General features: G+C 39.2%; 1 protein-coding gene across 1 annotated transcript; it reads left to right on the top strand.

The window, feature by feature from the left end:
* The first annotated feature begins 784 nt into the window (after positions 1-784).
* Positions 785-12,919, top strand: LOC146560991 (multiple inositol polyphosphate phosphatase 1-like). The gene is made up of 5 exons (XM_085296656.1): positions 785-1,410; positions 1,489-1,683; positions 3,388-3,485; positions 5,750-5,880; positions 12,308-12,919. The coding sequence occupies exons 1-5, from the start codon at positions 822-824 to the stop codon at positions 12,687-12,689; spliced, it is 1,395 nt and encodes a 464-aa protein (XP_085152782.1). The 5' UTR covers positions 785-821; the 3' UTR covers positions 12,690-12,919.
* The last annotated feature ends 987 nt before the right edge of the window (positions 12,920-13,906 follow it).

Below are 13,906 nucleotides of genomic sequence, written 5' to 3'. Positions count from 1 at the left end.
TCATATTCAAACTGCTTAAATATTTGACTAGAGGTGGCATCAAGTTTTTGAAAAAGAGGCAAAAAGCTGATAAATAAAATCCACGTGCTATTGTGTGATTTTTATGAATAAATAACAGGCTTCTCTGAAAAACACATCAACACCAACCAACCACGAACTGTCACCTAAACAATCCTCCAAAATATCAGCTAAGCTCAATAAAGAATTCAATAAACAATAAAACATGTGTAGACTTTCAGTAAGCTGAATCTCTGATCTCCATTACAGTGCACTAACGCTGAGGGAAGATACAATGATGCAAATCTGTGGGTTTGTGTGTGCAGACAACTGTCTTTTGTTTATAGAAAACCCTTTTTAATTGATGATGTTAAGAGATTTTTAACACATTACCATTATTTACTAATCATTTGCTCCTGCTACATTCCTAAATAAAGGAGTTAATGAAGAGTTTAGAATTTCATTTTAATCATTTTAATCTAATTAAGTGGCAAGAAGAGAAAACTCTAGCACTTCAGATCAGGGTGATGTGCCCCAAAAAGTCATGCCTCGTAGTCATGCTTCAAAAGCTTTAGTGTGAAACAGTAAGCTACTTTTATCAAATCAATTTTTTTTAAAAAACCCAAAATATTCCTCAAAGTATCAAATAACATTTGGAAACCGACGGACAGTCACTTTCAGAAATTATACGATCACCATTGAATATTAATAAACAAGCAGAGCTTGTCATTTTCGTATCGTTCCCCCTACAAGTCATTGGTTGGACAGTCCCACATGATCGACGTCATTCTCGGGTCTGCGCACGGCCTCACAAGTAACCCATCATGACGACCGCTTTAAGGAAAAGCGCAGTTTTTTATTTTACCATCATAACCGGTATTTCCAGCTGTTTTTGTACCGACGTGAATCCAGAGGAGAACCCAGAGATCCCAGCAATCGCCAAATATTTCAGCACGAAAGGAAGGTATGAGGAAGTGAACCCGTATCTCATAGAGGACATACTTGCTGTAAACAGATCAATTTTACAGCCTCCGTCTGCACAATGTCGCCAAATCCATCTGACAGCCGTAATAAGGCACGGAACCAGATACCCGACCACAAAAAACGTCAAGAAGATGAAGAAGCTTTACGACGTGGTTCAGGGCAGCAATGTTTCCAACAGGAACTGGCTGCGTGAACTGCAAAACCAGTGGAGGATGTGGTACACCGAGGACATGGACGGACGACTCGTCCAGAAAGGTGTGAATGATCACAAACACCTGGCTGTCAGGCTGTCAAAGCTGTTCCCCTCACTGATTTCAGAGGAGAAGCTTCGAGGTGGATTCATCAAATTCATAACCAGCTCAAAGCACAGGTGTGTCAACAGCACACTGTCCTTCAAGGCAGGACTAACAGAACTGTGGCATATTAAAGGTACGACCATGATTATTATGATGGCCCCTTTATGCATAACCTGTTGCTCATTATAATCTGTTGCTTTCCTCTGTGCAGATATGGAGTTTGATCACGCGGTGAATGACGCTCTCATGAGGTTTTTTGATAAATGCACCAGGTTTTTGGAGGAAGTTGATAACAACCCATCAGCTGTGACAGAGGTGGAGAAGTTCAAGCAAGGGCCAGAGATGAGGAGGGTCCAGCAGAAGATTGCAGACATCCTCAACGTCCCATACAGTGCAATCACAGATGGTTAGTGGTGTATTATCATATCCATCATTTTGAGAGCATTACATATAATCAGATTAAGCTATAGATAGATAGATAGATAGATAGATAGATAGATAGATAGATAGATAGATAGATAGATAGATAGATATAGAGTACCACTTGATTACAGCTGATTAGAGTACAGAACACCTAAATATGACAGTAGATATATGTTTATATAGTAGGTTAATATTGTGCAGGATTTCTTTGTGCCACGTTACACAGTGCAAGTTCAAAGAACTTGCAGTAGACGCAGTAGACTTTTTTTTCCCCCACATGAATTCACAAGTAATGAAACTGTCAAAAACCATACGTGATGCACATTTCACAACTTAAACATCAGTTGGCCGCTTTGGTTTCGTAAGTCTACCGCTTGTTATGTTAATATGTGTTACCACTGTGGGTCTAACTGTTACAGGCATGTCTTTAACAGCAAAGTTAGATCTCACAGTCAGTGAAAGTTGATTTATAAACTACCCTCATTGTAGCTGGTGACATCTTTATATTGCCACAGAGGTGTGTGGCCACAAAAATTAATCTGTCACTCCTTAGAATGACACCAGCTTAGTAGTGCACTTCCCAAGGATTAAAGTCACTGTGTTTTAAAGTAGATCAGCTGAAAGCTTTTGAGTTAGATGTAGAACAGACAGACAGAGGCTCTATTATTTATCCGTGAAATAGCTGGTGTGTTATTATTTACAATTTCTAGTTGGTCTATTAACACATTTATTTGATAATTTTGTCACATCTTGGCTTCACGGGTTTAACAATTGAACACTTTCTACATTTCACCAATAATTATTACTAAATTATTACCAAACATTTTAAAATAAAAACTTCTGAAATTCTGCTTATGGCGGTCACTGGGCTTCTTACAGCAGATATTTGCACAGTAGATGGAGCTGTTTTCAAACATAATAACAATAATACTGCAAGTTCACTCAGCGTTAATGCTGATAGTAGAAGTTTGTCTGCTTGGTGCGGTTTAGGAACGTGCAGCTTTCGACAACATTCAGCTGTGGCTTTGAAACAGCATGAGTGTTGGAAAGTTCATTTCCATATTTCACAGAGAAGCGTTGTGCTTTTTTAACTCTCACATCTTCATTATACATGAAATGTGAAAAGAAAATACTGAAATAATACTTTTCAACCTTTTTTTTTTTTTTACCTCTAACATGTTTTATCATATTATATATTTTAGGAGTTCTTTTCAGATATTTCTGAGTTGTAAACAGAAATTTATTACATGCTCCAAAAAGCCAAATATGTATACATCTTGTTACAAAAAAGAGAATCTTTTAAACCTCTGAAATGATCTTTGATTCCTAGATTTGTTACCATTTAAATGAACTACCTAATATAATATATATTAAACTATCAAAATATATGTAATATATATTAAATTATGTTTATTTGTACTTTTGTACTTTTAATGGTGTCTTTCAAATACTACTCCATTCTCCATTCCATTATTTGTTGTCTTTATTACCCAAATAAATTGGAACTTTTACCTAATTTCAGGATTTTCTTCCATACTTAAAGTTGTATAAAGAAAATGCAACACATACCATGCTCCTAAGATTTTTAATATGTCGCTTCCTGCTTTCAGTTCTGTTTTTCTAACAGCTTCCTGACTGCTGTGATTTCACTGACTGTTAACATTTTGTTTTAATCTTTTTCCTGCAGATATGGCCGAAGCTGCATTTTATTTGTGTGCGTATGAGTTTGCCATCAAGACTGTGAACTCTCCATGGTGTCGTCTCTACGACGAGGTCGATGCACAGGTGACACAGGAATAGGGTTGCACATTGTGATAAAGCAGTAATATGTGCTTCAGATTAACTTTGAGTCGTGTATCACAGTAGGGAAAGCATGATGGACCCCCCCCCCCCCCCCCCCACCCCACCCCCACCCCACCCCCGATTACAATGTTTCCAGTTTCAGAAATGTCCACAGTACTTTTAATTTTTGTAGACTGTGGCAATTTATTTACAGGCCATATTTTTTTCTTACTAAGGGTGCTATCAAGCACATACACACAGAGATAAATGATGTATTACTGATTGAATAGAGCTTCTGTTGCAGATGTAGGACCTAATCTCAGGCAATCAGCCTTTAATGCACTCAGTACAGGAAGTCCAAAGAATCTAAAAGATATTTAAAATTCAGTCAGTGAATAAGTTGACAGAAAACTCTAAAACAGGAGTGTCAAACATTTTGAGGGCCAGAATCAGCCCAGGAAAGACTCCAATGGACAGTTTTGGAAAATATTAAGAAGTGTATAAAATTTTACAGCTTTTCCAACTAATAAAGACCTCCACCCACTGCCATTCATGCCACACCAAAGTGCAAGGCAATTTTGTGTGAATTAATTAAAGTTTTATATTCTAAACTTATAATTACAAGAAAGTCTGAGCAATGATTAAACAGAATCTTTTCTGTAACTTTTCTAAATGTTTATCATGTAGTTTCATTAGTATAGCCCTATAGGTGATAGGGAACAAACAGGGAAGTAAAACTTAATACAGACACAAGAGACAAGACACTACCAAAATAAAACAGGAAGTAACACAGTCACAACCACAACCAAACTTAGATGGAGATTTGACAACCTGACCTGAGGACCACACGGGAATACAACTAAAACTAAAACACAATAATGGATTGAATTTATATAGCGCTTTTCAAGGCACCCAAAGCACTTTACAATGCCACTATTCAATCACTCTCGCATTCACACACTGGTGGAGGCAAGCTACGGTTGTAGCTACAGCTGCCCTGGGGCAGACTGACAGAAGCGAGGCTGCCATATCGCGCCATCGGCCCCTCTGGCCAACACCAGTAGGCGGTAGGGTAAAGTGTCTTGCCCAAGGACACAACGACCAGGACAGAGAGCCCAGGGATCGAACCGGCGACCTTCCGGTTACAGATACGCTTCCCAACCCCTGAGCCACGGTCGCCCCAAGGCTGAAAACACAAGGCTGAAAACACACAAGAGCGTACGCATAGGTGAAAACAAAATAATGAACAACATAAGAATCATCCTGAGCATCATTAAATAAAATTCTTTACAAGTGCAAACTTTCTGTCACTTTATTAAAAATAAATTATTGTGAGCTGACTCTCTTACCCTTAACTGAAGGGACAAACACCCCAACTACTAGAATAATAAAACTATAACAAGTTTGTCCAGTTGGTGGCAGTAATTTGCCAAATTTTGTTCCAATTCACCAAATAACTAGACAACAAGAAGAAAACCAGCCAAATTAAATGAAATACCCTGTATCACAGCTGTTGCATTTCATGTGCACAGTCTGTTTTATGAATAAATAAGTAGAAACAAATAAAGAGACAAGCTTCAGATTAGAGAAAGATCCTGCCAATGTGTCCTGTACTTCACCTCACAAAGAGATTCCTGTGTCTTATGTTGCAATCTGATCTCAGAAAGCCTGAACTGTCACCTGCACAGTGAACGATCAGCAGGTTTCTATCCTTTTTGTTTAGTCATGCCAGATTTGCACATAGACTAATTTTGTGTTTGTAGTATTACCGCAGCGTTGACGTCATTGCATTAGCTCTCAGTTTGATATAGAATTACCTCTAAAATCCTTCTGTTAGTTTATGAAGGATTCAATAGTTTGACTCCCCAGGACATTTCTGACTTGTTCACTGTCTGTAACCCAATTAGATCTCTCAGGTTATCAGATCTGTTAACTGTTCCCAGAGCTACACCTAAGTGTGCTGAGGTTGCTTTTAGTTACTGTAGTGCTGTCCTGTGAACCAAGCTAAGGCCAATTAAAGCTTCACATTCGAAATCAAACTCAAAACGTTCTTTATTCTAACAGCCTTACACTTAATAACTGTGTGTGTGTCTGCATGCCTGTAAATGTTAACTTGTATTTCATTCCTTTTTACAGTTTTGTTTTGCTGTTTTTATTGCCTTAGACTTTTTATTTTTTTCAACTTTTACAATAAGCCCATGCTTATGTGTAATGAAATGTGCTATATAAGTAAAATTGGCATTGACGCTGACTTTCTTATTCAACAGGTAATGGAGTATGCAAATGATCTGAAGCACTTCTGGAAAAGAAGCTATGGTTATGACATTAACAGCAAGTCAAGCTGCATTCTCTTCCATGATGTTTTCAGCCGTCTGGAAAAAGCAGCTAAAGAGAACATGTAAGCAAACCTTAAATGGTGTTACACTATATTTTTCTCATGTTAATAAACATATTTGGGGGAAAAGGACTCACTGCTCAGCCCTGAATCCAGGCAGAAGCAAAACTTGCTGGATATTATTTTAGCTGAACTACAGTATGTGGGATCAGCTCAAAAGACAGCAGAGCTCGTGTTCGCTATATTTCAAAAGTGTGGCTCATTAGCATACACTCGCTGACCACTTTATTAGGAAAGTTCCTATTTTACTGTGTTAAGTTGAACACCCCCCACCCCCACCCATCTCCATTGGCCTTTAGAAATTCCTTAAACCTTGAAGCTATAGATTCAACAAGGTGCTGGAAACATGCTGACTTAAAGCATCATACAACTGCTGCATATTTGTCAGTTGCTCCACTGAATTGAGATCTGATGATTGTGCGTTTGAGTGGAATGAACCAGTTGTCTTGTTCATTCAACTAGTCTGAGATTATTTGAGATAGGCTGGGAGCAGCCATCAGATGTACAAATATGTACAGAGGCTAAGGTAGGCTGCGGTGTTAAACAATGCTTACGTTGTGCTGAGAGACATTTGAACATGCCACAGTTTTCCAATTATCTGTTGTCCATTTTTTGAGATCCATATTGCTTGTAGCCTCAGTTTCTTTTTATTAGCTGGCAACAGTAGTCTTCTGCTGCTGTAGCTTATTGACTTCAAGGTTAGTTATTCACCATGTATAAATACCTAAATGTAATACGTTGCTGTCATGTGATTGGCCAGTTAGATATTGGTGTTAAAATGCAACAAATGTATCTAATAATCCAGCCACTGAGTGTAAGTAGTGAAGAGCCAACCCAGGTTGTGTTGTTACATGTGTTGAAAGGATGCAATCGTAAAGTTCCCGTTTTGAAAAGAGAACAACTTTACTACACGCTCACCGTTAAAGCATGTGTGTGGGTGATTCTGACTGTTTAAAATGTGACTGCAGAGTGAGCAGATTGTGGGTTGTACCTTTCAGCCAAGCACAATGTGCAAGCAACTGCAGTCATCTGTCACAGAAATTCTGAGACCAAAAAAACAGCAGAACAACATTTTGTTGTTCTCCAGTGAGATTTGTGGGAGTTTTAAAACATCAGAGTGAGAAACGTTAGTAAAAGTTAGAACATTCTGGCCTTGCCCTCCTTCACCGGGCTCGGTTTTAGCAATGAATTCAAATGAATGGATTTTGCAGTGTCATCTTGAGTAAGCTATAGAAAAGGTTGCACTTAATCATTATGAACTCGAATTTTTAATAACTGGGATTAAAACTTTCCTGGAGCGGCGTCCAGCCTGCAGACCACATGAGCTAAAATATTAACATTGTTCTTAATTTTTGTTAAGTTTATTTTTAGGAGTTGCATATATGTAAGCCTTTCATCTTTACTGGAAAATATTAGGCTAATAATACTGATTTCTTTAAATAAAACTAGCAAATTTACTGGTGAAAATAGACTAATAAAGGGAAATTAAAGTAACTGTGCCACTGAGCATAATCAGAAGCTAACAACAGCTTTTAAAATGGAACATGGCCTTGCTTGTTCTTTAGAGCATAGGTTAAAGCTGTGAGTCAGTGAACACACCTTAAATATATAATGACCATTATGTTTTGTCTTTCTAATCCATAGGATAATAGGACAATAAAAACAACATTGGGTATTTCTCCAGCTAGATTTGTGGGAGTTTTAAAACATCAGAGTGAGCAAAGGCTTTGCCCTCCTTTCTGGGGCTTGTTTTTAGCAATGAATTTGAATGAATGGACTTTTGCAATGTCATCTTGAGTAAGCTGTTAAAGAGGTTACAGATGTATGAACCCTAATCTATTATCTGGTTGTTAAAGATCTTTAACAACTCTTTGAAAAGTCCTCTGCTTTCCTAACGATATGGTCAACAACCTGAAGGAGAGAATTCTTCAAATTGCAGATGAATGTCCAACTGTGACAAACATTGTTCTGCATACAGGGTCAAACGATGTGTCCAAACAACAGTCGGAGGTTCTGAAACGGGACTTTACTAGATTACTAAATACTGTAAACTCTCTGAATGCAGCTGTATTCATCAGTGGACCTGTACCGCCCGTCAGAGGAGGAGACGAGAGATTCAGCAGGTTGTTTACACTGAATAAATGGCTTATATCAGCATGTGCGGACCACTCAGTGCATTTTATCAACAACTTTAATATTTTTTGGGAACGCAGGCATCTGTTTAAAGCAAATAGATTTGATTTTAACAAGTCAGGGGTGAAACTGTTCACCTCCAACTTGTTTTATTCCATACGTCATCCATCCGTGCTTGGTGCCAAGGCTGAGATAAACGAGGAGTTATCTCATAAAGAGGAACAAACAGTACTCCAAGAACAGACAAAGCCCAGCAGAAACCTTGAGGAGGAGCTCCATCTGCCCCCACCCGGGAAGAGCCTCAGAAAGGAGAGACATCTGAGGCAAGAAGAGGGGTCCCTATTTGCCTCCAATTCTCTCAACAACACCAACGACCAGGACCAGGGACCACAATCTTCCCCAGTCCCCCAAACCCCTGACAGGCCATCACCCTCCTCCCCCTCCCTTTCTCCCTCCTCCCCACACCTGAAATTCACTGAGGAGATGATGAAGCGGGTCAATGCTGGGCTCAGATCTACCCCCCGGCCCAATCCCTTTTTGTCCCCCATAAACCCCCCACCAGAGCGGCCAAAGGTTCGCCATCGAGCCCCACCCTCAACAGAGCAATCGAAGTCACATTGCTCTTAGTTCCTCCTTACCACCTTCATGCCCTGTCTCCGCAGTCTGATGTGTGATGTGTGGAGGGTCCGGGCTGCGAGGATTATGGCAGTGGCGACTTTTTCCAGGAGAAGCTGGGACCCTGTTTACTAGAAGGTTTTAAAATTTCTGTACTTTTAGGTGACAGGAGACATGTGGCCTGGTCAAAACACAGAGAGCTGCACTCTAAAAGATCTTTAAACATAGTAAACATACCTTGTGTGCCACAGACTGCTCCCAAACACGAGGGGACAAGTAATACCTCTAAAACACTTAAGTTGGCTTTATTAAACGTTAGATCTTTAGCTGGGAAAACATTTTTAATTAATGATTTAATCACTGAGCACAGCCTTGATTTTATGTTTTTAACTGAAACTTGGTTGGACCAAAGTAACAGTGGAGCTGTTCTCATCGAGACGACCCCTCCTAACTACAGTTTTATCAGTGAGGTCAGGGTGAGCAGGAGAGGAGGAGGGGTTGCTGTCTTATTTAATGAATCATTTCAATGTAAGCAGCTATCTCCTGGAAGTTTTCAGTCTTTTGAATATGTGGCTTTACAGCTGAAGGCCCCATCCAAAGTTGTGTTTCTTAATGTTTACAGGCCTCCCAAATACTGCACAGACTTTTTTAATGACCTCAGTGAACTGCTGTCTGTGCTCTGTGTTGATTTTGACTGTGTAATTATTGTTGGGGATTTTAACATCCATGTGGACAACCCTCAGGACAAAGGGACTAAAGACCTGAGTAACACTCTGGGCAACTTTGGGCTGACTCAGCATGTAACAGAGGCCACACATAATAGAGGACACACTCTTGACCTACTGACCTCCAAGGGCCTGAGCATTTCAGAGGTTACTGTGTCTGATGTGGGCCTGTCTGATCATTACTGTGTTTTCTTTGAAAGTAAAATCTCAGCCCACACAAATATATCAACAACAGTGATCACAAAACGGTGTATAACTGAACACAGTAGTGCAATTTTTAACCAGGTCTTCCCATTAACACCTGACCTTTCCGGAGGGTCAGTCAATGAGCTCGTCAATAGCTTCAATGCTAACATGTTAAATGTCATGGACCCAATTGCTCCCATTAAGGTGAAGGTTATCTCTGGAAGGAAAAAGTCTCCATGGAGAAACTCCACACTGGTGAAAAAAGAAAAAAGAGAGTGTAGGAAAGCTGAGCGCAGATGGAGAAAAACAAACCTCCAAGTTCATTATGACATCTATAAAGAGAAACTTCACAATTATAATTTACAACTGAGGAGTGCAAGGAGGTCCTACTTCTCTGACATCATCACTAAAAACAGTCATAATGCTCGGGTCTTATTTTCTACAGTTGACAGGCTAACAAACCCTCCTGTGTCAGTGGCAGCTGAACTTCATTCGACCATGGCCTGCAATGACTTTGCCAAATTCTTCACAGAAAAAATCCAAAAAATTAGACAAGCAATTGGTACATCAACAGCAGATCCAGAATATGTACTGTGTCCACCAAAAAACTGTTTAAACACCATGAAACAGTTTCAACCTATTAACAGCAAAGACCTGGAGGACATCTTAGGTCAACTGAACAACTCCTCCTGCTGTTTAGATGTCCTGCCAACAAGTTTTTTCAAAAAGGTCTCAAAGACTTTGCAGTCAGACCTGTTACAGATCGTCAACTTTTCTTTATTATCAGGTGTGTTTCCAGAATCACTAAAAACTGCTGTAATAAAACCTATACTGAAAAAGGACAATCTTGACAAGACACAAATGAACAACTACAGGCCGATCTCAAATCTCCCGTTTTTAAGTAAGATCATTGAAAAAGCAGTTTCTCAACAGCTCAGTTACTTCTTAAAACAGAATAACTGCTATGATGCCTTCCAGTCAGGTTTTAGACAGAACCACAGCACTGAAACCGCTCTGACCAAAGTGTTCAATGACATATGTCTGAATACAGACAGTGGAAAAATGTCAGTCTTAGTTTTACTGGATCTCAGTGCAGCATTTGATACAGTTGACCACAACATATTACTCAAACAACTGGAGAACTGGACAGGTCTTTCAGGAACTGTACTAAACTGGTTCAAAACATACTTAGAAAACAGGAAATACTTTGTATCAATAGGTAACTTCACATCTGAGCAGACAAGTATCACATGTGGAGTTCCCCAAGGTTCCATCTTGGGACCCCTTCTGTTTAACATTTACATGCTCCCACTGGCACAGATTATAAAGAACAACAAAATAAACTACCACAGCTATGCAGATGACACACAAGTATATATCACAATGTCACCAGGAGACCGAGGCCCTGTACAAGCTCTTGGTAAATGCATGGAGGAAATTAATGACTGGCTGTGCCACAATTTTCTCCAGCTAAACAAAAACAAAACTGAGGTAATAGTCTTTGGCGCCAAAGAAAAACGATCACAGGTCACCAGAGAACTTCAATCTATACATCTAAAAACCACAAACCAGGCGAGAAATTTGGGTGTAGTGATGGATGCAGACCTAAACTTAGAAAAACACATTAAGACAATAACAAAGTCAGCTTACTATCACCTCAAGAATATTTCAAGGATAAAAGATCTGATGTCTCAACAGGACCTGGAAAAACTAGTCCATGCATTCATCTTTAGTAGGCTTGATTACTGTAACAGCATCTTTACAGGTCTACCTAAAAAATCAGTCAGACAACTACAGCTCATTCAGAACTCTGCTGCTCGAGTCCTCACTAAGACCAAAAAAGTGGACCACATCAGTCCAGCTCTGAGGTCTTTACACTGGCTGCCTGTCCGTCAGAGGATAGACTTTAAAGTTCTGATGCTGGCCTATAAAGCTCTGAATGGTTTAGGACCAAAATACATCAATGACCTCCTGACCCAGTATGAACCTTCCAGATCCCTCAGGTCATCTGGATCCGGTCTTTTATCAGTTCCCAGAGTCAGAACCAGACACGGAGAAGCTGCATTCAGCTTTTTCTGCTTCTTATATCTGGAACAAACTCCCAGAAAGCCTCAGATCAGCTGAAACACTCAGTTTATTTAAATCCAGGTTGAAGACTCACCTGTTCTCAGCTGCATTTGAATAAAGCACCAAATCCACACTTTTAAGCTTAAATTTCAAAACTTACATTTAACTACTGATTTTATCTATTCTGATTTTATCTGTTTTGATTTTATATACTGTTTTGTTTGTTTGTTAATTAGTTTGTTTGTTTGCTTGTTTTAATCAATTTTAAATCATGCTTTTTATTTGTTTTTGTTTCTAATGTCGTATACAAAGCACTTTGAATCACCTTGTTGTTGAAATGTGCTATACAAATAAACTTGCCTTGCCTTGCCTTGCCTTTGCTTCTGACTCGTTTTCATTTCTAGCTGGAATTTCTATTTCCTGCTCCTCCCTGATATGTACTTTTAATTAATTAAATGCTATTTCTAAAAACTATTTAGAAACTACAGTCATATTTACAGTTAAAAATTAATGTCAATCACTTCAATGTATTTGAAGATGGTAATAACCCCACAATCCCCATATTTGATAAGCTCAGCCAATCCCTAATAGATACCTGGTGTTCACAGGCTGTCAGAAATGCTGAGTCCATGTGGCAATCAACAAACCAATTAACTGACTGTTTGAGTTCTCATATTTCAACACTGAAACTGTGTATTCTGTAGGTCAGGCCAGCAGGTGGCTGAAGCTGTGACAGTCCAGGTGGGCCATGCAGAGACCCTCCTGCCTCTGCTTACCCTTCTGGGCTTCTTCAATGACAGCGAACCGCTGACTTCAACTAACTTCGCTGCACAGACCCGCCGTTCCTTTCGCACAAGCCATATGTTGCCCTATGCAGCTAACTTGATCCTGGTGCTTTATGATTGCGGGGGAGGTGACCTCAGACTGCAGCCGCTGCTCAATGAGAAGCCTGTAACATTCCCCGGTTTGGCTGATCAGGCCTCCATGCCGCTCTATCAGGATGTCTTGCAGCACTACAGGGATCTGCTCCAAGGCTGCGACTTTGAAACTGAGTGTCAGCTGTTCAAGCAGCCTGCTGAAGTTTAGGCAAGCACAGTATTTTCTGGAAAAGAAGGCATTATACAAGCATTACCTTAGTCAGAATGTGTCTGTTATTCCATGAATATTTCACTGTTCAACACGGCCTTTCTGAACAGGATTTTCACTCTAGCAATCCAGTGTCTCTGAAACACCCAAAGACCCAAACCTAAAAAGTGAATTTGAAGTTCCTGTAGCATTTCAGTATTATCGCTGCTATAATAAAGTATATAACATTTTGGGTTTGGTTTGTTTTTGTTTTTTGTTTTTTGTTTTTTGCAAGATTCGCTATCATCACTACACAACCTAATGCTTTCATTAAATAATCCATTTTTCCAGTGTAAACATTTATGACTTGCAGATAAGGTCACTCACTTTTCTCAGTGTTCTGTCTTATTTTTAAGGTAAAGCAGTGAAAAACTATTTTAAATGCACTACCATTTGTGGGCAAGAACCATCTTCTTGGATTGGGGTCACTCCCAAGATTCACTTGTCCATGAAAAGAGAACATGTCTGTATGTTTGATTTTAAAAAACAACAACAACAACAACAACAACAACAAAAAACAATAATAATAAAAAGGTTGGACACTGTGTTCATCTTTTTTTTTTCAAAATCACAATTTATTTCTAAATGACAAAATAAAGGAAAATGTAATTTTGATAGCTACACATTAAATATTTACTGTGACATAAATGAGAAGGTGAATGTTTGGGTAGCCAGAAGGAAAAGTTAGGCATAGCTTATTAGCCTATTGGAAATGTCATAGGAAAAGCTTCTCTAAAGTTGTCTTCAATACAATCCAGTCATAGTCCAGTCCATGGAACAGTCATTACAGAAGTGCAAAGAGTGCATGAAATGTACAACAAACAAAATGAAACAGCTGCAGTAAAATTAAGCAAAATGGCACTTGTTAGTGATGGGAAAGCATCAGATGTGGTTTGTTTTTTGTTGTATTGCCATATTTTTATTTCACTGAAAAGCAACATAATGCTTCTGCAACGGAAAACTATAGACGGTGTAAAAGCTGGGCAAAGCCACAACAGTGAAGTCCCATTGCAACGGTTTGGTCTGAGCTTTAGATCTACGGTTTGGTAGATCAGACTGTAAAACTGAAGGACGCTGTACAGCCATTGGCCAAGAAATCATGATTGACAAGTCATTCACCAATGAGCATATGCTGTTTTATTCTCTTTTCTTGCTCTAATGATGACCATAGTTTACAA

The sequence above is a fragment of the Mchenga conophoros genome, linkage group LG13 (genome assembly GCF_057382185.1).
Source record: "Mchenga conophoros isolate Kocher_MC1m ecotype Shallow Benthic linkage group LG13, M_conophoros_male_GT1.1, whole genome shotgun sequence".
In the NCBI taxonomy this organism is placed as follows: domain Eukaryota; kingdom Metazoa; phylum Chordata; class Actinopteri; order Cichliformes; family Cichlidae; genus Mchenga; species Mchenga conophoros.
This window is presented reverse-complemented; position numbering and strand designations above follow the sequence as displayed.

What these genes read in the sequence shown, in the direction of transcription:
- LOC146560991 (XM_085296656.1), top strand. Translation starts at nt 822, where the DNA reads ATGACGACCGCTTTAAGGAAAAGCGCAGTTTTTTATTTTACCATCATA. An exon ending in ATACAGTGCAATCACAGATG is followed by an intron (nt 1,684 to 3,387) that starts GTTAGTGGTGTA and finishes TTTTTCCTGCAG; the next exon opens with ATATGGCCGAAGCTGCATTT. An exon ending in AAAGCAGCTAAAGAGAACAT is followed by an intron (nt 5,881 to 12,307) that starts GTAAGCAAACCT and finishes TGTATTCTGTAG; the next exon opens with GTCAGGCCAGCAGGTGGCTG.